The 22,754-nt window shown below is 38.6% G+C and overlaps 2 protein-coding genes across 12 annotated transcripts in view; both read left to right on the top strand.

The window, feature by feature from the left end:
* Nucleotides 1–22,754, top strand: part of LOC134220941 (muscleblind-like protein 1) — a 413,633-nt gene that overhangs the window by 362,516 nt on the left and 28,363 nt on the right. For all 11 annotated transcript variants that reach the window (XR_009982128.1, XR_009982129.1, XM_062700086.1 and 8 more), the window contains one exon: nt 178–304. Coding sequence is in view for 9 of the 11 variants with exons in the window: in XM_062700086.1 (XP_062556070.1) it covers nt 178–304 (127 nt within the window). In the remaining 2 variants the exon portion in view is untranslated. The remainder of the gene's footprint in view (nt 1–177; nt 305–22,754) is intronic.
* LOC134220943 (angiomotin-like) lies at nt 336–5,747 on the top strand. The gene has a single exon (XM_062700100.1). The coding sequence runs from the start codon at nt 580–582 to the stop codon at nt 1,531–1,533; it is 954 nt and encodes a 317-aa protein (XP_062556084.1). The 5' UTR covers nt 336–579; the 3' UTR covers nt 1,534–5,747.

Raw genomic sequence — 22,754 nt, forward strand, 5'->3', positions numbered from 1 at the left:
ATAGACTTGTGCTAATTTATGTAAATTTGATTGCCAACCATAGTTTTGCAAGAACTGCCACCAGGAATGGCACCGCGTTGCGATTGAGTTAACCAACTTTTCTACATGGCTTTCTTCTTTTCTTCTCTCTCACCTGCGTGCTGTGAAAATTACGCGATGTGCGCATTGTGTGTATAGGCTTTCCCCGGAATGGTCCCATACAAACGAACCGCCGCCGACAAGTCTGGCATCCCGGTCTACCAGCCTGGGGCAACGACCTACCAGCAACTGATGCAGCTCCAGCAGCCATTCGTGCCAGTGTCATGTGAGTACCCAACACCCAGTCCTTCAGCCACATCTGCTACTTATGTTCCACAAACATCCACAGCAACCCTAATTGCTAATACCAGTAGTAGTAATAGTGCTCAGAGCACGATTCTGACCAACAGCAGTTATTATACTAGTAGTGGTAACAGTGTTAATATCAATAACAACAACAATAGTAAAGTAAATAACAAAAATACACCACTTGTCAAGTCACTCTCACTGCAATCGGTTTCGTCGATTGGTGCCGGCCTAAACCATCTGGCAAACGGTCAAATGCACTCGGACAACGACCTTAGCATCAAGTCCGAGCCGCCCCTCAGCGATAAAGAAGATCAAACGTCAAACGAAGCTAACAGTAACGCCCTACTAACCTCGCCAACTACCAGCACGTCTAGTTCGCAGTCCCAGGTGCTTGTATCCGCTGCGTCCACAACCCAATCGGTTCCGGTTCCCATCACAAGTGCAATGCTACAATCCTACTCCACAGCTGCCCACATTAACAGCTATAACACCGCCGCTGGCATCGCTAGCATCCAAGCTCAGGCACAGTCTTACGCTGCTGCTCAGGCAGCTGCCGTAGCACAGGCCAATCAAGTCGCCGCCGCTTCCGCACAATACACTGCGCACTACACAGACGCAGCCAATCTTGCCAAGGAGGTTGCCCAGAAGAACTACGCAAATGCACTCAAAATGGCTGCCGCTTCGAATGCGCTTACCGGGAAACCACTTACCGCTCTCAGCTATACGGGCGTTGCTTTGAACAAGACCGGTGTCTTGCCACCCACGCCGTCATATGCAGCTGCTATTGCCGCCAATGCCGTGGCAACTCCAGCCGTAGCTCCCTCATATCCGCCGCCTCGCATCAGCACTCCTGCCGTAGCCATGGCGGCGGCCACTCCTCAGCAGACCATGCTGCCGGCCATTACGCGTCCGCCGCCACCTATTTTGCCACAAGCAGCCTTCGCGCAAATGTTACGTCCTCAAATGCCGACCAACTTTCAAAATCCATACGCAGCCGCGTTTGCCGCCCAACAACAATTTCTTAACCCAAGCCTAATGTACCCGTCCTTCCCGACCGGAGCCTACCAATTCGGTGCTCCCATGCATGCTGCCATGCCTGCGGCCAACCTGACGGCGATACCGCAGGTCCAACAGGTGCCTACGCCCGGCGCCGCTCCCGGCAGTGCAGTCGTACTAAACCCCTACAAAAAGATGAAGACTTCATAAGTGCAATCAGCCCCTCGTAGCAAACACAGACACTCAAATTGCCATGCGTAGAACAGCACTTACATCTGCACCTCCCAAATTTACACCGATGCATCCATCTTGCACTAATCGTTGCCATGATTCAGCAAACAAATCGCAATCGTTGAATGCTGAAGACAAAATGAAGATAAAACAATAAGAAATTGAAGATGATAGTGCCTGATAACACACAGAACATTGAAAATAAAAACTCACAAAAAGTTCACCAAGAAGATGAATAGGAAGAGAAACACCATTTTATCGGACAAAAGATATATTTTTAAGCGATAACATCGTTTGATAAAGGATAGCACGTAAGATCAACACAAACATTGAAAAACACTTGATAATATTGAGTGATCTTGTCACTACGGTTAAGCAAACTAAGAATAGCATCAGTTTTAATCTTGATAGTCTAATAAGTTAGTTAATGATAAGTGCAATTCGTTTTTCTTTTCTTTTTTTATGTCTTGTGTGCAAAACAACTACTCACAAAAGGTTCTCCGCGGAACCCTAAAAAATGTACAGGTTCGTTTGTTTTTTTTCGTCTTTATTTTCCTCTGTTAACACAATTTGTTTACGTTATTTATACGGGTAGTTCGGTTTCGAAAATCGGTACGAAAGAAATGTCGAAATGGAAACTTCTTGCGTATAGGATTGAAAAATCAAAACAATGGGACTGTGATAGCTTCACAACATACACATATAGCCGCGCATGCGCGCACATTCACACATGCATGCTGCAATTCGATCGCTTCAAATCATACGCACACATACGGGAAAAAGTTCATGATCGACCGAGAATAGGAGGTTTGCATTTTGAGTTGATTGGTTAGTGTTTAGTTTTTAGCTTTGTTTCGGAATCCAGGTAGGGTTTGTTCGATGATGAGCATAGTAATGAAAATCAAATTTCGAACTAGTAGTCATTTTAGTGAAACTGTTTTAGACGTGTTTTAAAAACAAACCTAGAAGTGCATTTCATCTTTTTGTTCAGGTTCGTTTTTATTATATCAGTAGGAGTATTGAAACAACAACACACTAATTGTGTTTGTATATATATTTGATAGGATTTAATAAAACATTGTTGTGATAAGTTTTTCATGTAACTAGATTTGTTCCTTAAACCTATTTACTTGCTACTTTTGTAAACAGTTATTTATAAAATAAGATACGGTAGGACAATGGTATAGTAGGACGTAAGATTTCAACAAAACTTTTACCATTAAAAACAGACGAATAATAATCAAAAGGTTGTGTAAAACATGAAGAAGCTGTCGTTTTTGCTGTTGAACCAAAACTATCTGGAATATTATTGATGGAGACGATGGTTTTCAAGCTGACACGTTTCAAGCCTCGTGGAAGTTCGACTTACAGCACATCAATGCATGTCTCAGAATTATGAATATTAATACTATTACCGCTACTATTATAACTGTAACTGCAGCTACTTAATATATGGTGACCGAATAATTCGCAAACAAAAACAATTTAACTTACAACAAAAATGTTCAATCATGCAAAATATTTCACAAAACTGAGCAACGCTATTACTACTACTACTATTACTACTACAATTACTACTACGATAACTATTGCTACTACAGCTATTGATACCGAAAAAAAAGTGTATTGACAATGTGTTACCTATAATGTGGGGAAAATGTATCGCTAGAGATATGACCGCTTGAGACATGAAATAAAAGTGACTAAAATAGTTATCTTCTCACCAGTAATTAAAAAGAAACCTAAAATACACACCCCTCTATACTTGAATTACCTATATTTGTACATGTATGATAAATAAAAATGAATCAAAATAATGTTTTTGCACGTAATCATTACACAACTGCGCCTACTTGGTTTTGCAAATTTGCGAGAAGATTTGATTTTCAGTCGTAGCTTCAAACAGTCGATAGAGTTTAGACCCAGTAACCATCGCTAAAAGTATTCTTGGTAGAATCGCATAAAATTATAGTGAGCGAGAGACACGATAACTAGCACAATCATTGGAAGTAAAACCAACCAAGCATCTATTCGCATTGATAACGGTCATAAAGTAAAAGCAAACCAGTAGCTAATTACTCCTCCCCATGATTTGTAAATTATTGATAGGTCAAAGGTAAACTGCATGGAATTGTAGGGGTTCAGGAAGGTGAAAAAATGCTTAAACACACGGGAAACAGCCTCTGAACAAATGTAGATTGGTAGTGGATTGTCGCAAATCATCTTGAACATATATCAACCCGAATAATATATATAAACAAAAAAAAAACAAATACCGCAAATTTTTAATGCTAAGCGTTAGATTGCTACTACTAATTCTTTATAATTAACTCTAGATTGTCCCACGCAATGTGAACAATACAAATTTATTAAACAGTAAAAATGCTGAATATAAATCATCTAGTATTTAAGATTTGTTGCATTTTTTGTTCAGTTTACATAGTTTTGTTGTGCTACTTTTTGTGAAGATTGCCGTAAATTTGTTACTTTATTGGATAATAGTTTCCCTTTAGTTGTACTTGATTGTGATTGAGAGCCGCACATAGCTATATAAACCGTAATTAAATTCTTCCTTTGTTCCATCGATGAAACCAGTCATTGAAAGTAACTCAAATTCGCTTATTTGAAGGTATTTTTACTGTACTCTCTTAGTTGTGTAGATCATTTCTTTAGTTTTGCCTTTCAAACACGCCTGGAATACAACTCGTAGTATGATTGTACGCCTGCAAGCTTTTTATCGCCCCTCACGTTAAATATTCCTCACATCACATTACACGTTCATATCCAATGCCATCGCCACGCTCACCCTCACCATCATCAACAGCAGCACTAAATTTGACAAGCATTGCCAAACAATTATTATTTTAAACGTCGAAAAATAATAGATTCACAAGTATCCATACAAAAAAAACAATTATACCAATTCATGCTTCGTATAAACGACACATACTAACCCCCATCACACGCCACTACTGTGAGTAACGAGGTTCCCGAACTATGTTGAATATATATTTATCGTGAGGTTGCTTCACAAACAAACCCATCTTCAGGATGCCACCCAAATAGCTACTTATGTTTATAATATTTACCACATAATCTCAACATGCAACATTACGCAAAAATGAATGAGCTTGAAAAATATTTATACGTTTCACAAAGAATGGTTTATGGTTTATAAAATGAATTTCAACTGCTTTCTTTGTCGAATAAATGGGATTTATTTTTCGAAATTAGATTCGATGTTTATGTATAGAAGAATTATCGCTTCCTTTCCTTCATGTGTAAGTTGATACTCATTTGTCGGCATACAAAAAAAATGCATTGTTTATGGTCAAGTCAACAACACACATCTTACAATACTATTAAACTTTATTTTATTATCCTGCAAACTCTATCTGCTCTTTTCCCTGTTTTCTCGGCGCACAATTTCTTACCAAAGCGTACAGATACTAACACAGAATCCGGAAACGTCTAATCAAAAATATCCCTTCACACAAATCTACTCTGCCTCTGGAACATAATCCCCTTTCCCTGAATGCAAGGAAAACCTGCTTGACACTTTTTATCTCACACATATACTTACATCAATGACCCATTTTTGAATAATATACACAGCAACAATGCTTCTCCGCTATCAATGCCACTCTCACACAAATTGAATCACCAGTTTTTGACATTACGATTGTTTATCTAAAATTGTGCCATGATGGTGCCATTCCTGCTGACGCCCCCTTCTATATCTACAGTTCTGTCATTCCGCTATCGCTTTCTCCTGTTTCGATTTTCCTTAGGTGATGCTGTTTGTTAAGTTGTTTAGACTAGGATTATTTGAACAATAGACAGTTGGAAACCGACACAGAAGATTGTTTTCTTTAATCTGTTCACAATGCACACAAATTATTACACGGGAAGCCTGATCTACTTAGTTTGATAATGTTCTTCATTCCAGATTGCCGCAAAGTTTGTTTATGATTTATCTAAAAAAAAAGTTGTTACTCATTTTTTAGTAAATAACGGCATCTAAGTAATCTGGGTACAAAGGAGTGCGAGAGAACACAAAAGTGGTCTTTTTACACTTAAAACCGCATTATGCCACGTGCAAAAAATGCCCAAAGGAGAGTTTAGTTAACCCAAAGTTGACTTTATTTATCTCAAAATTGAGAACACATGAAATTACTCAAATTTGGGTTATTGTGCTGAACAACCCTGGTTATGTCTAGAGATGTCGCAAATTAATCGATTACTTCGATTAATCGATTCATCGTTGTGATAATCGATTATTACCCAACGATTAATCGATTCAATAATCGAGAGGAATCGTGAGTAATCGATTAGTTACTAATCGATTAATCAGAATTTTACGACATCATAAGGATGTCGAAAATTAATTGATTATTTCGATTAATCGATTCATCGTTGTGATAATCGATTAATTTTGAATCGATTACTATACAATGATTAATCGATTCAATAATCGACAAGAATCAAGAGTAATCGATTAGTAACTAATCGATTAATCGGGATTTTACGACATCTCTAGTTATGTCTTGCTCTATCTTTGACAACAATCAAAGGAAAATAAGAAAAAAAAACAATTAAATTTTGAGTTAATTCTGTGTACAACGTTGAATATTGCATTTAGTTATTTGAGATTTCATTTCGCCTGCTATAATCAGTGCAATGAAAAATTTGGTGGAGTAAAATCGATTTTTATATCTACCGTAGTACAGTCAAATTTCCATGAGTCGATATCGAGTCATAGAACATCGACTCATGGAGGTTTGACTATCAGCGCAAGAGGTCCGCAAAGACGCCAGTTCTATGAAATCAGTAAATACTCCAAGAGGAATAGAAGAAATTTATTAGTTACGTTACGCGGCGTGTTTGTTAAAATTTAGATTTTCGGAAAATATCGAAACCTATTGTAGGTTTTTTTTTTACGATTTTTAGCTCTTTTTAATGCCATTCAAACTTATGCGGAAACTTGTACGAATTTTCAACAATGAGGAATGCGCATGGACTTGATGCATGTGATGAAATAATGTGAATCGAATATTTACGAACAATCAAAAGCGGTTCTCAACCTGGGGTAATGTACCGCTGGGGTACCTTTGCTAGTCTCTGGGGGTACCTGAGACAAAAAATGCGTAATGGTGGACGTTGTATTAAAATGGCAAAGAATACGAATGTTAGAAACTTTTTTCGAATACGCTCAACGACTTTCAGCCTATTCCGTATAAATGACGTTCAGTTGTCAAATATAACAGCATCAATACTTTCTGTTGAGCATAGTTATGGGTGCGCGACATTAGGCATCAGTACCCTTCTTTGCAAAGGGTAACAAAGTGGGATTCATGTCCATGCGGTGAGCTACTTCATTCGAATTTTGGAATCAGTCTTAACTTAACATAGTCAGCGCCGTAGCGTGAGGTTGGGGAGGGGCGCCGAAATCCAGAATTTCATTTTGGAAAATTATGGAAAAATATTCTTTTCAGATTTTTTTCATTTATAATGCGTTTTCCGACTCGGACTCTTCATTAAGAAATGTAACGTGCCTTGATTTGACTGGTTTTACGTAAAACCTAATTTTTAAAAATCTTTTGTTTATTTTTGTTGTTGGCTGTTTTCCCGCTTCCCGGGCAGTGGCAACTATATTGCCATCAATGTTTTCCCGCTTGTCGGGCAGTGGCAACTATATTGCCACCAATTTTTCAATGTTTCTGAACTATTTAATGTATAAAAAACATACATTTGAGTTTAATACCATGTCAGCATTATGTCCTATTGTTGTTTTTGTTAATTTATTGTTTATATTCGTCTGCCTTATAAAGGGTTAAAGCTTTTATCAAACTATTTCCATCAGGGACTACATCCGTAATCAACCGTTGGAATAATTTCCGGAAGGCCCTTTTCTGTTAATATCTGATACAAGTATCACATCGTCGGCACAGAGTGCATGATCACCTTAATTTGGGAGATTTGTATCATCACCTTCACTGTCTTATTCATCATTTACCTGATAAAAAAGGAAGTTGAATTGAAAGACAGAAAAGGCCATTTGAAAGACACATGGAATAAGCTTCTGGGGAAGGAGCTCTAGATATACGCTAAAAGAGAAACACAGAGGTGACTGTAAAAAACGCGTAAATCCAATTCATATGCCTATATATTTTTTGTTCTCGATTGAGAAATTTGATCCGTTTTCCAATGATAGATATACGGAAGTAGTGATAAGGAGTTTGTGTGAATTTGGGATGCATTCTCCCATTTGATGCAGACAAACTATTAAGGTTCGAAAACGAACCATTGCGATCGCATTTGATCTAGTGACTTTGACGATTCCATTAGGGGCTGTCCACAAACCACGTAGACCGAAATTTCACTTTTCCAAACCCCCCCGTCCCCCCTAGTAGACTTTCGTAGACTTTTCTGAAACCCCTCCCCCCACCCCTTGAAGTCTACGTAGACTTTTCCAAATTTTACAAAACCTCATATGTGATTGGAAAAATATGGAAATCAACCACGTTTTAAGCAATTCAGCTATTCAATTATATTTCCATGTAAACATTACAACAAATTTCGTATTTCAAACATAATTAAATCAAACTGAACAAAATCCAACAAAACGAAAATCAAATTTAATTCTCTGTCCATAACTTCTGAAATCAAATCTCAAAGCCAATTAATTTAATTACTGTTGAATTCAATTCCTCCTAGAGGTGTGCGCCACCATCGCCGACGCTTTTGCATCGGCGTGCCACTGATAAAATCTGTCACGCATTTGACCTATCATTCTCAACGCCGGTTCAAAATTAGGAAAACCGAAAAATTTTCAGAATTTGGAAAAATTTCGAGTTGAAATTCCGACAATGTCAATTCTACATTCCAATAAGTTTTGCTTGGAAATTTCGTAAAATTCCCCAATTGATAACCTTGAAATACTCCAAAGAACTCTCCTTGATAATTCCGATGCTTTTCTTGAAAATTCCATGCAATATCCCGCTGAATAATCATCTGTTGAAATCCCAAGATTTTTCTTCTAAGGCTGTGAACCATTCCAGCGATTCGTTTAACTTTTAGTTAAAGTTTGACAGTTCGATGGTTATTTCTCTGTGTGGCATTATAACTGCCGAAGAATTTTCCACGGGCATTTCGAATAATTTTGCCTATATGTCCAAAGAATTTCTCGCAAAAATACCGAAAAATTCCAAAATTAAGAAAAAAATCGAGGACTTCCCAGAAAATCTCCAGTGAATATTCTGAAGGGTTTCTAGCGGAAATTTCGGAGAATTCCCTTTACAAGCTCCAAAGAATATCTTTTGGGCATTCTAAAGACTTTTTCTGGGATATTCCAAAATGCTTCCTGCGTAAATTCAAAAAAAAATCCGTGGAAGTACTTCAAGCACGAAATAATTTCCATAGTTTGCAAAGAAGTTCCGAAAATAAAAAGAAATTCTAGTAGAATCTGCAGTAAAATCCAAGTGAGGATGTTGAAAACATTTCGAAATTTTTTATAGAATGCATAGGAGTTTTTTTCTGCTCAACAAAGAAGAACTTCCAGGTAAAATTCTTGATAGTTTTAAGCCGTAGTTCAGTAGTTATTTCGGTCAAGTCATGCAAAAAAAAACGAAAAATCCTAAAAAAAATCAAACTAGTGAACTCCGCTCAAAGCTGCTGTATATCGTTTTCGAAAAAATAAATGAAAAAGGTCTACGTAGACTATTGGTATACCCCCCGTCCCCCTTCGTAGACTATCGTAGACTTTTTCGAAACCCCTCCCTCCCCCTCAAGAGTCTACGTGGTTTATGGACAGCCCCTTAGAACAGAAATTTGTATGAGTTCAATGGTAAAAAACAAACAAAGTCGTTAAATTTTCGATGAGCAGTGATTATTTGAATCTGGGTTTCTCTCGTGGGTCTATATAAACTAGTAAAACTTTAAACAAGGATGAGTATTTGAAATGACGGCACACATCTAACGGCATGATAAATACGAGGATCGGAATCTAGGAATTTCAGTAATGAAGTTAACTTCTAATAGGCCCAGAGCTGGTTTTTTCTTGATGAAATTTTGTCCAATCACTAATAATACCTTCTACCAATTCACTCCAAAGCTGAATTTTATTGAAAGGTCAGTAGTTCTTTCAAACCACCGAATAGGTCTAATGGCGATTCCGAAGGTCCTTTAATCCACTCCAATGTATAGTTCTTTATGATTCGACTGGGTCCGATATCGACCCAGCCACCGACCGGCAGTTGGATTTTATTGGCCTAGCTTGATCCACTACAAGTGCGTACATTCACGACAAAAAATATAACCGATTTTTATTTTGCAATGGATCCACGCAATAATGGATCTAGTCTTTTTATTAGCGTCGTTGAAATCGTAAAATTCCTAGAAAATAGATTTCTAAAAACGTTCTGGCCTTTTACTAAACCTTACTATTGGAATAATGCACTATGCAGATTAAAGAGGCTTAAGGAATTAATGACGTAAAAGTTCATCAAGTCTACATTGCAGAAAAAAAAATCTTTGTCTTAAACGTGCAAGAAAGTAAGGGGCGCACAATACCAGTTTCGCTAAGGGCGCTGGGAGTTCACGCTACGGTTCTGAACACAGTTCCGAACCCAATCCGGGTCTCCTCTTAAATCCAGTGACATTCAGCATGATCTGCTTTGTAGCAATTCAGTTGTGGAAGGTTCAAGATGCACGACGCAGTATTATTATCTTAGTTACTCAATTAAAAATCCGAGTAACTCAATTTCTAAAAGATCCATTAGAAATCAACACTTCTATCACTGTACAAAAAAAGTACAAAACAGAGCACAAAAAAAATTAGAATTTTTTTTCGAAGATGGACACCTAGTAATATCCTTTTAATTCCTGGAATCTCGTACGGAATTCCAAAGTTGGAAAAGCCTTGGAAAGTTAAAAAAAAGTTTTCTAACCCAGATCGGGAATTGAACTCAGTCGACTTCGCCGTGGTCTTGCAGCGAAAGACTAACACTTTCAGGATTTGTTAATGCAAGTTCGACGGTAACTTTTATATTTAACTTTACGGCTACGCAGTCTTTATTGATAGAAACGGGTTTATTCGTTTCCGGATGTTTCAACACGCTGATTGTGTCTTTATCAGTGGGTAATCGTTTGTATTGTTTCACGTCTAAGGTTTCGTTCAAACTGTATGAACTGTTTTATGTTAGTACGTTATTACGGAACACTACAGATCGTGATATAACAGTACTGGCCAATGGCACTATTTCAGGAACTATTTAATGTTTTGAAAATATCAAACATTTTAATTTTTCATCGAAAACCAAGATCTAAATTTTGAGTGTTTCGTCAGTAAAAAGATGAAATTTTTTGAAACATGAGAAAAATTTCATTTAAAAAAAAATGCAAGGGCCTTAAGGGGTACCACTCATGAAAAAGGTTGAGAACCGCTGTCATAGAAGGTGGCGGGGAGCCGTTGTTTCTACCTGAATTTATTAAAAAAGGTAAAATTTATTGAATACAATTATGAACTCAAATCACATTCGAATACACATCGATGGTTTCGTGCAACGTACAACTAGCACAACATTTTTCGTTTTTTGACTGTTTGATGGAAACGGAAGCACGGAAAATTGTATATAGTTTTACTTGACAAAAACCCAGGTCGAAATGCCCAATATATCACAAACTATGCTAATTTCAAAATTTGAAGCAGGTGTATTTTTTTTGAACTCGTGCGCTAAAAAAATTGTCAAAGTGGAGTCATACATGCCAAGGCGCAGCTCCCATGTCTAGTTTTACACGGCTAGTGCTGAAAGATCAATAGTTTAGGCAATAGTACAATCAAACAGCGAACTCTATTTGCTCTGGTGCCTCATTGCGCATCTCGATTCGACTGCATTTTCGTACGACCATTTACATGGTTTGTTCGTTTTGACCTGATGACTTACTTACTCGTAGCCCAGACAAATCTACTGCGGTCCCACTCCCGAATGCAGCTAATCATCAAATCCTACAGTTTATTATCAGAATGTGAAAGGATTACGGACGAAGATTGATGAGTTTTTCGGCGTAGTGATAGATCAGGAGTACGACGTCACCATTCTGACGAAAACATGGCTGCATGATGTCATCAATTCCGTCCTGTTGTTTGGCTAAGAATATACCGTTTACCGCAAAGACCGTGATACAAGGATTCAAGGAAAACACGTGGAGGCGGTGTACTTATCGCTGTAAAGGAAAAGCTTAGATCGTCTCAATGCAACTATGTCGACAACTCCGATGTTGAACATATGTGGTTTGATGTTGGCTGTAACGACAGCAAGGTTTGTTTCGGTGCCATGTATATCCCTCCAGATCTGGCCAGAAATCGCTGCAGTGTTGAAAAACACATCAGCTCCATCTCGTCCGTGGTGACATCTGGTGACTGATATTTGCACTACACATCTCTTGTTTGGTGATTCCAACTTTCCCGATCTTTCCTGGCGCACGGTAGCTGATGAACACGCCTACCCCGAGCCAACTCTGGCTCTGTATCTGCTAGTATTGCGTTTATTGACGGTATAAATACGCAGGGCTTAAATCAGTTGAATGTAGCCAAAAACTGCCTAAATCGTACGCTCGATCTGAAGAATCAATCGATCCTTTGCATTCTTCTGTACGATGGCCAACTCGTATAACATTGAGAGAGTCAATCGACGATAAACGGCTTGATTTTTGAAAAGCTTATTACGAGCATCTGAATCCATTGCACCCTCATCTTTTAGCCACTGTACGATGCCCAACTCGTATAACATTCAGAGAGTCAATCGATGATAAACGGCTTGATTTTTCGAGAGCTAATTACGAGCATCTGAATACAGCTTTTCACTCACTTGTGTAACACACGAGACGTCAATGGAGCAGCATGGTTATTCACTTCTACAATTACGGAACCTTTTCCAAATAACGTACATCATCAAATGGCTGGGGTCCTACCTGGCTGGTCGTCAACTTATCGACAAGATCAGCACTACTGAATCTGATTCACAACTTTGGAGTGCCACAAGGCAGTAATTTTGGCCCATTTTTGTTCTCCTTGTTCTCGAATGACGTCTGCTTCGTTGTAGCAGAAGGCTGTAGAATAGTGTACGCCGATGACTTTAAAATATACAGAGTCGTCAAGACACATGATGACTGTCATTTACTACAAACCTTCATCGACCGTTTCGTAAGTTGGTGTAATCGCAACAGTTTGACATTGAGCGTGAAGAAATGCACAGTCACCTCGTTTTCTAGGAAAAGGTCACCAATTCTCTGGGACTATCACATTGGGAGCGAACTACTGGAGAGGACGATCGTCGTAAAAGACCTCGGCGTAATGCTCGACTCAGAACGGAACTTCCGTGAACATTTTAATTACGTAATTAGTAAGGCGGATAGAAATCTTGGATTCATTTTCAGAATTCCACGACCCATACTGCCTACGCTCATTGTACTTCAGTCTAGTTCGATCGGTTTTAGAAACAGCTGCCTTGGTTGGGAGTCCTTGCTATCAAGTTTTGATCGACAGGGTTGAAAAAATTCAAATCCAAATTTATAAGATACGCTCTGCGAACACTATTGTAGTGTAACCCAAACGACTTACCATCCTACCAAAGCCGATGCTGATTATTAGGAATGAATACTTTCCAGAAACTTAAAAAAAATGAGGACTATATTTGCTGCTAGAACTCTTGAGGTGAGATAGATGCTCCCTGGATTCTGGCGCAAATTAATGTGTACATCATCGCTCGGCCTCTCAGACAACGAAGCTTTCTTAGACTACAGCAACATTGAACTGATTACGCGTAACACGATCTTATTAGAGGTCGTGCAAAAGCGTCAGTTGCATATTTAGAAAGCAAAAACACACATTTGTTCCGTGCTGTTTTAGCCAGACCTAGCTCCCTTTGATTACCGGAAATAGCTCAGAAATGGTACACCACCGTAAGTTTTGTGATCGTAATTCGAAAGCGAAAACAGAGGTATTTTTATTTTCAATGAAAAAATCGAAATGAAAAAAAATTCAAATGAAAATGATCGCAGCTTCTTCATATCGAGTCCATTACGAGACACTGAATACGGCCTTACTGCTGAAGTCGATATACGTATCAGTCAAAGGTAAAATAAAGTAGTGGAATTATATGAAATAGTAAACAAACTCGTCTTATGACAAGTGAATACATTCACCTAAAAGCTTAGAATATTTTTTTCTTATCATAAAAATGACTTTCTGTCTGTCTGACCCTTATAGATTCGGAAACTACTAAGGCGATCGGCGTGAAATTTTGTATACAGGAGTTTTTCGGGCCGGGAGAGTTTCTTAAGATGGTTTGAAACCTCTTCCCTATTTGGAAAAGGGACACACACATTTTCACATTACTCGAGAACTAATCAAGCAAATGGAACCAAATGTGGCATATAGAAGTTTTTGATGACCAAAAATCTTTCTATAATGGTTCGAGAAGTCTCCCCGCTCTAGAAGGTGTGGAGCCTCCCATACAAATGAAACACAAAATTCTGCATAACTCGAGACCTATTCGAGTAAATAGAACCAAATTTGGCATGTAAAGGTTTTTCCAGGCAAGATATATATCTGAGGTGATTCGAGACTCTCCCTGCTCTGGAAGGGGGAAATATAAATAAAACATATAAATAATACAAATAAAACACAGTTTTCCACATAACTCGAGAACTAATCAAGCAAATGGAACCGAATTGGGCATGTAAAAAACAGATGTTTTGACGTTTGCTCTGCGATTATATTTTAACCTTCTGAATACTTCATCGTCTCAAATAGTTTTAGGCGAGACGAAATTCGACGGAACAGCTAGTTAAAAATACATTGTTTACATCAAATTTTGCTAAATATCCCCTCCATAAAATCAAAGTTCGGGAATAAACCTTTTTTTTCAGAAACAATAACCAATGCCCATTATTCTAGAAATTTTAATTTGTGTTCCAAACGATTTCTGCGAATTCTAAAACATCAATCGCATCTCATTTTTATATTTAACTGATAGTTTTTTTTAATTTTCTTTTTTTTTTCTTGTCAAAATCTTCAAAAAAATATTGACAATTATTTTCCAAATTTCAACTCTTGAGCTTGAGCTTGAGCTTAATTGACTGCTCGTAGTTGCTACTCCATTATGGCCAGATCAGCTGTTCTTGCACAGGGAACCAACAGATGCTTTGCTTGGGACTAGCTCACATCTTCAATGTACAAGTACTGGTGATCTCATTTGTTAGGTCATACTGGCGCCTGCCACGTCGGAATGCAAGTCAATGTAGGGAAGGGGGAGGAAATGATGATGCAATCACTCGCCCACTGCAAGCCGAATATACCTCTGCACTTGCCACGAGTTCATGCGGAATTTGTTGGAATTTTTGGGTTAGGTTCGAGAGGCAGAGGTCCGTCTTGGTTAACGAGCTGCCAATGTGATAGATAGGATAAAGTAACTGATGGAATTTCTAATTGGACGCGCTTTATAGTTCATTTCCAATTCTAGCAGATTACTCTTAGAATATTCAAGTTGAAGGTATAGGAATTGAGATGGAAACGGTATGGAAGTCCATTTCCAGTTCTAGCGATTGCTAGAACATGAGAAATATAGAGAAAAATACAAAGTAGAAGAATGGAACGGACCTGGGATTGAACCCACGACCTCCTGCGTATGAGGCAAAAGCAGTAGCCATATGACTACCAAGCCCGCTCATTATTTTCCAAATTTCAACTCTGTCGAAAAACAAAAAAAAAAACTCTGGAAGTTTTGGTGGAAGCCTGAGAATAAATTTTAATATTAAATAGAGAGATATCTCTGGATAACAAACAGTCCAAATACATTTTTGGATTAAAGTTAAGTAAAAAATTACAAATAACCATTTTGAATCGCAAGTTTCCTGGTGCATTTACACGTAACTTAAGAATTACGCCACAATTACGGCTGAAGTTTGGAAATCCAGAAACAAAATCTTAAGGGTACCTCAAGCAATGACAAAGCCTCAAGGGGTACCACTCATCAAAAAGGTTGAAAACCATTTTTTTGTAGAAGATGTGAGTGTATCAATTTGTGAGTTAACAATTTTACAATTTTTGTATGAAGTCTTGGCGTATGCTATTTATACAGATACTGTATTCAAATAATTCAAATTTGCGAAAATTCAATACTCCTATACAATAATTTGTATTCAGCCTTTCGCGCACGTTAATGGCGATTTTTGTGAATTTAAAGTATATCCGTCCCTGTACTTCTTTGACGTTTGGCTTGGGTTTGACATTTCGGTTATCGTCTCCCCTCATCGAGGAACAGGAGGAAAACGGATTGTCAAACCCAAGCCAGATGTCAAAAAAGTACAAGGACGGATACACTTTAAACCCACAGAAGCCACCATTACCGTACCTATACATAATGCTGGATAGCCAAAATTTTCTCACACAGAACTGTATTAAAATCTGCCATCCGCTGGTTGTGTGTACATATGTTTAATAAAGCCCATTCTTAGACGAACATGGGTACTAAATGTTTTACGTAAATGTAGTGTACAGATAGTAAATGTCAACATGAACAGAACATGCCGAGGGTAAGCTCAAGCAATAGCACATCCGAGAATGTTATCGAGTTGAAGTGAAACAGTACAAGAAAATGTAAACAAACAAACTTAATCTTGCTTGTGACACCTCAGCTTGAATCCACTGATGAGCGACTTTGTGAGTTTTGATAGTATGTATCTACTTAGAAAAAATCTTTTATAAGCTCCTTTCAGATCAGCGAGAAACTTCTTTGAAATCAATCCATTTCTTATCTGTCCTCATGAGCTTGAAAACAGTATCACAGGGCACTCATTCATTATTTTATCTTATTACATTATCTTATGTGCCTGGCACCTTGTCTTATTTACGTTTGGATGTCAGAAACAGTAAATTTCTTTTAGAAAACTCCAAATGCGGGAAGCACTGGTATTGATGATGCATTTCAACTTGTTCTACACAGCTGTGCAGTAACCAACACGAAAGGAGCGAAAACAAAGCGAGAATCACCATTTTTCTGTGGGGGCTGCCTATCCGATTCTGTTTTTTCGCACTTGTATACAAGTTTGATAAATTTGTTATCATTGCTTGTTATGATTCGGAAGAGTTTTTGCCTCTCTTTTATCGTTGTTCGTTATCTATTGAGAGCGATTTCTGCAAACCCTGTAAACGACATAGCTTGAATAGAGAATGACCGTGAGTTTCTAATGACAATCACGGTAGAGTCCAAAAACGGCCTCCCATGTCGTCACCTTGCGTGTTTAAGGGCAGAAATATCAAACAATAGAGGATTCCGTTTTCTCATTGAGGTATATTATCTATATTATTAGTAGTCTATTGGAATCAGTTTGATATTATTTGAGAAATATTAGAATTTTGCAAGGTAGGAATGAACCACAACAAAAAACAAACAAAAAATCCATCCATATGTAATAAACGCAATATCTGCACCGAGGATCAGTGACATATTTTTCATATTGAGCCACCGATTACTTAGTGTTTGCGACATTTCTGAGATCTGTCAATATTTGTTTAAGCCTTTTCGATAGAAAATTACGGGTTAAAAAATTGGAGATGAAAAATTTTCCGATATGGTCGCATTTTCTATTTTATCACCCCAAAATTCACCAGGGGTGATAAAATCAGGATATTACTGTACTTCCTATTTCATACATTTAAAAGTCATTTGTGCTTATTTCACAACTCGAATAGCTCGAGAATTGTGGATTTCGACTAACGTTTGCATTAAAAAAGAAGATCTTTTTTCGGATGGAGTGATAAAAAAAGCTAAGACAGATAATTGCTTTTGATAAATTTTCCCTGTTCATGTTCGCCACTGTTTGGCCGGTTGCACCGACCTCCCGGCCAAGCGCACGCAGCGAAGTACACCCAATTCTTTTTTTACAGGGGTGGGTTTTAGTCGATTAAGACCTTTAGCGTTAATGAAACTATTAACCCCATGAAAAAAATCACAAAAAAAACAAAGAAAATTCAGGTGATATTTAAAAAGCTGTGAAAGATCAAGTTAACCGGGAAGTTAAAGAATACCAACCGTGTAAAAAATATTGGGTGTAGCCAATTTTCCTTCGGTCTTCCTCTTCAGCTTCCTTTGGAGCTTCTTGTCACTAAGGGTCGTCGGAACCGGACTTTGTTTCGATGCTCAGATTGTTGTCTAATAGTGCCAAGATGTTGTAGATGTCGGAACTGGCGTATCCGGCGTCCACAAAGTGCCGTACGATGTCCGTTTTCGACGCAGCGGGGTGCCGTTTCTTAAACGCGCACACTTCTGAACGAAGTTGTTTCATTGTTTTTGCTGACTCATGGGTTACTATGATTGATGCTGATTGAGTAATTTCGTCAGTGCGGATGAAGGTAAACCCATGAAAAATCGGCATTTTTTGTCCATTTTTTTAAATGCAAACATTATTCTCACATGACACGATTTGACCAAATGATCAAATGAGAGGTTATCAAGCACAGGACGTTGAATAAGCACAATTGATTAGCCTAGCACCATGGTGAGCAACCAAGCGTCTCCATGAACATGTGGTGTGTACATTGTGCATGGTGGCAAATGGAATCAAACATTTGGTATGTGACGATGTCGTGATGTATGTTGATTTACTCCGATCCTATTTCGTTGTCATAAAGCTTCTTATGTATCCAACAAGCAGGGTTTTTACTTTTCGTTTCGATGCAACCAAAGCAAATGATTTTCGGACTAGAATCCTTTTTTGTAGGTTCGAACCAGGAGGGTGAAACGCCTGTCATCCGCGGTGCAATGGCACTGTACCCAACATCGTTTTTAGTGCATCTGTTTTTGGATTGAAGGCTCTGCAAATTAAATTTCCATATTTAAAAACCCGACAGCTAAATTTTAAATAAGCCTTTTCTTTTTTGAGATATAAGACTAGCCAATTACTTTCTGGTCATGCTTAACTACACGATTAGATACAAGTATTTCAGTCGAAAAACAGTTTCTTGATGATATAGTTTCAAATAGCTAAATTATCATTTTTTCCTTCATTGTAGTTAAAAATAAACGTTAAAAAAATATCTAATTATAATGTATTTCAATCCTATGAAGGGTTATACATAAAATAAATCTTGTTCAAATGCTTTTACAGCTACTTGTTGCAATATAAATCACACATATTTTTAATTCTTCATTTTCGATTTTGCAAGTTGAGAAATTTGGGTTACGTGAAAGCAACTCAGGATAAAGTAGATATCCCGCCTAGTTTGGTTCTGCCATCGTCGAACTACATTATACAGCCTCACTCGTAATCCTGACACAAGCGACGGCATTACACATCTCTAATCGACTTTACATCGACAAACACAACCAGCAGTGTAACCTGTTCAAACTGGTAGCTAAATGGTAGTCCAAACATTTGTGGAAGAAACATAGTTAAAAGATTATGTGAACAAAGTTGTGTTTTTAATAAGTGCCTACAACGACAAGTAACCGCAACCGATTCAGGCGGGGACCAACTCCGATACTATGGCGGGGGCGCCACGCTTGAACCGACTGCCGTTTGTTGAGATCTAAATTCTACATGCAGAATTGTTTTTTGATAACTGTGAGATTGATAAGAATAAGTTAATTAACTATCTAAACATAAACGGACACTTAGAAGGAATACTAAACATAATGGGTGAAAAGCTGCTGTTCTGATACAGTCGGATCTCTGGAAAGTTTCTTGCGTTTCCTACGTTTACCGGGCAGTATTGTGGTGTTCTCGAAAGTAGATAAAAAAAGAAAATCGATAGCGGTATCAGTTCTACTGAACGCAAAATGCATCCACGTTTCATATAAAATTTAGGGGTTCAGAATCCAACATGTATGTCATCGGGAAGTTCAGAGGTGTTCAACAAAAATTTGAATACCTTTTAGGAATTGTCAAAGAGGCGCACGTGTAACTATTTTTAGTCAAAATGTGAGACGAGGCAGGAGGTAAAACTACGGAAGAAAACAGCAATAAAAGCTGCGATGAAATTTGGACAATGTAGACAGTATTTGTAAATCGAAAACAATTACTTAAACCGTGGATGAATGGACATTTGTATTTGGAAACAAGGATGAAAAGAAAACTACAAAATTGTAAACCTATTAACTATTACTATTGAAAAAGATACATAGCGTAAAAATATTACTATACTATTAGTTTATATATTACTAAAACAAAGAAAAATGCATGGAATAAAAATAATTGTTTACATTTCAATGAAAACACAAAACCGCTACTATTATTTGACATTTGGTTTAGTTTCATAACGCAAAATGCTGTACTCTTTCGATATTTCTCTCTAAACATATGCGTAATACATCTTGACCAGTTTCGTTACCCTGAGGAAAGTGTGGCTTGTATATAGAATTGATCTTTCGTATGTCGGAACATAAATTGCTGCTCTCTATCTCTATCTTTCTCCCATCTCTCATTTGGTTCTTATTTGTTTGATCGTGCATCGGTCGCCTTTTTGTTTTGCCTTTCGAACTATTATATTCGTCGTACAGTTTTCCTAGTATGTGTAATTCTTTACAATTAGTTATTGCTATTGAACTCAGACATAGAGCGTTGCCATAAAATGGAATTAAATGCCTTTTCATTGAAAAAAAAAACCAATAGTGTACCCTCTCATCTAGTGCTGTGTCGAACTTATTCATTGACTGCACTTTGCCGGAACGGAGCCGTATCATGCAATTGCTACCCGGAAATGCACCAATACCATTACCTACATGTATATTTCCTTCTAAAAGCTTAACAACACAAATACAATCGTAACACAGAACATACATACATTAAACAAAAAAACAATCACAAAAGCTTGTTGAATTAGTGGCCTTCGGTATGTTCAGCCCAATGTTCAGCGTTTTAGCGCACACACGAACCACACACTTATACCGGAACCAGCTTCATGCTCGCTAATTGCTGTTATTTGGGTCGTGGTGGAAAATGTGCATCCATATGATTTGGGAATGATGATAGCTTCCTCACGTTCACACATTGCAATACTACTCTCATCTTCCACATGGGGCTCTAAAAACATGCTTTCCAAACTGAACTGTTGCAGAACGAAAAGAATGTGCAATTATTTGGCTAGCTGCACGGGAATTGACCGTATATGAAATACGTTGTTCGATGAAGCTAGGGATTCTTCAGATGTCTTCCCCGTGATTGTTGTCAGTTGTTTAGCCAAGGAGTTAACTAAGTATCGTTTCTTCCAAACAACTGTCTTTACCATATAGCGTTTTATCACAAGTTTGTGCCGGATCACCCCATCTTGGACTCGTTTGGAAGTAGGAATTTGATTTTCACATAAAATATAGTGCAGATTGACGCCGCTTCAACTTCTGAAAATTTCAATCTTCAACTTCTGAGTTTCGTCCAAATAGTGCCATTTTGCATTGTGCTTCATTCTCCCTAATGCAGTGTTGCAGTTATCTCGTTCATGCTACATTCTTCTCCTCGACCGTCATATCAGTCTTTTCTCTGATGCGAGGCCACCTTGCCTAGCGTAGTGATAATATCGGTATCAGGTATCAGAACGTCGGCTCAGGAGGCACGTTCCCCTCAATTTGGGGGATTTATGCCATTGCCTTCACTGGCCTTTCTCATCATTTACCTGACGGAAAAGGAAGTGAAAAGGGGAAAGGAAGAGGAAGTGAAGTTGGAAAGGAGAATGGAACCATTTATAGGAAAGCCAATTATATAGACTCACACGCATTCAGCTAGGGACTAAAGAGAGGTGTCACAAAAACACAGAGGACGTAACAATGGATGAACGTCAAAGACGAAACACAGAGTGCACTGTGAAAAACGCATAATGCGAATCCATATAGGTGACAATCACAATGTCATGATGTCGGAGAAGCCAACCAAACCCCTCCTGATCTTTCTTGGGATCCGAAGCTGGAAAACGTATGTTCTGCGCGCGTGTTCAAAGGCTCATCACTATACCACCATCATCGTTGTCTGCCACACCGCCGTTCATGTGATCTACGTAATGCTGTTGTCATCTTTGAATCACCTCACGTTCGTTCTTAAGAACGTTCCCGTTTATGTCTCTAAACATGTCAGGCTGTGACGCGTGGTCCTTACGTGAACGATTTAACTTCTCATCGAACATTCGTGTGTTATTAGCGCGGTACGGTTGCTCCGTCTCTTCACGGTCTCGATCTTCCTGCTGGCGATGTTTTATTCTGAAAATCGAGTTTTGCATGTTCTGCGCCCGTTTGTATCGTACCTCGTTCGCACTCATGCGATGTTGCAGCAATCTCGCCCATGCTGCATTCTTCTTCTCCACTAGCTGCTCATTTTCCCGCCGTTCTGCCTCTTCTGCTGGGAGTGCCACTTCCAGCTGCTGCGCGTAGTCTTGGGCTAGTGTACCATCTTGTAGCCGCCCAATAAGCCGCGATGTTGGACTTCGAAGGGTGTTGCACACCGTTTTGAGCGCAGGCATACTGCGACGAGGTAGTGGTCGAATTAATTATTCGCACTGCGTTATGTGCGGATGTTCGTGATGTCAGAGAAGAATTTGCCGTCGATTATAACGTGGTCGATTTGGTTTTCCGGGGTCCCCAGTAGCCTTACGAGCAGGGTTGTAAATTTTCGGCAGCACTGGCTGAAGGTGATGTTTTTTTATATCATGTTTTTATTTTCTTCCTGCTTTGAAATCAACCTCACATTCCCGGAGAGGCAGAAAAGTAAACAAAAGAACTCACATCACCCACTGCGCCGCGAAGATGAAATTTACCACAGCAAAATGTACACATTCACCCAGCAAATTGAAAAAATTCACCACGGGTTTAAATGGGCCACTCACAGTCATACGGTACGGCGCGAACTGAGCAGCCTGTCAGAGCGACTTGTGAGTGGCTGAATGCGAAATTGAACTGTCGGTGTTGGAAATGATTTTTCGGCAGCACCCAGTCGCACTCACCACGGCGGCGATGAAGGCGACTGCAAATTATACTGAGATCCATGTTTTTCACTGCATTGACTGTGAAATATTTCTACCCTGCCTACGAGCAAAGGCGTAGGATTGTCAATTCCTTCAAGGCCTTGCAAGGGGAGAAAATCTGCGGACTACATTTCCACTAGATGCTGCTAAGTTTATGCATCGTTAGCCGTTGTCATTTGACACTGTATGCAGG

This window comes from Armigeres subalbatus, chromosome 3 (assembly GCF_024139115.2).
Source record: "Armigeres subalbatus isolate Guangzhou_Male chromosome 3, GZ_Asu_2, whole genome shotgun sequence".
NCBI classification, from domain to species: domain Eukaryota; kingdom Metazoa; phylum Arthropoda; class Insecta; order Diptera; family Culicidae; genus Armigeres; species Armigeres subalbatus.

Bases quoted from the DNA above. Each gene is read 5' to 3' on its own strand.
- LOC134220943 (XM_062700100.1), top strand. From the start codon at position 580: ATGCACTCGGACAACGACCTTAGCATCAAGTCCGAGCCGCCCCTCAGC.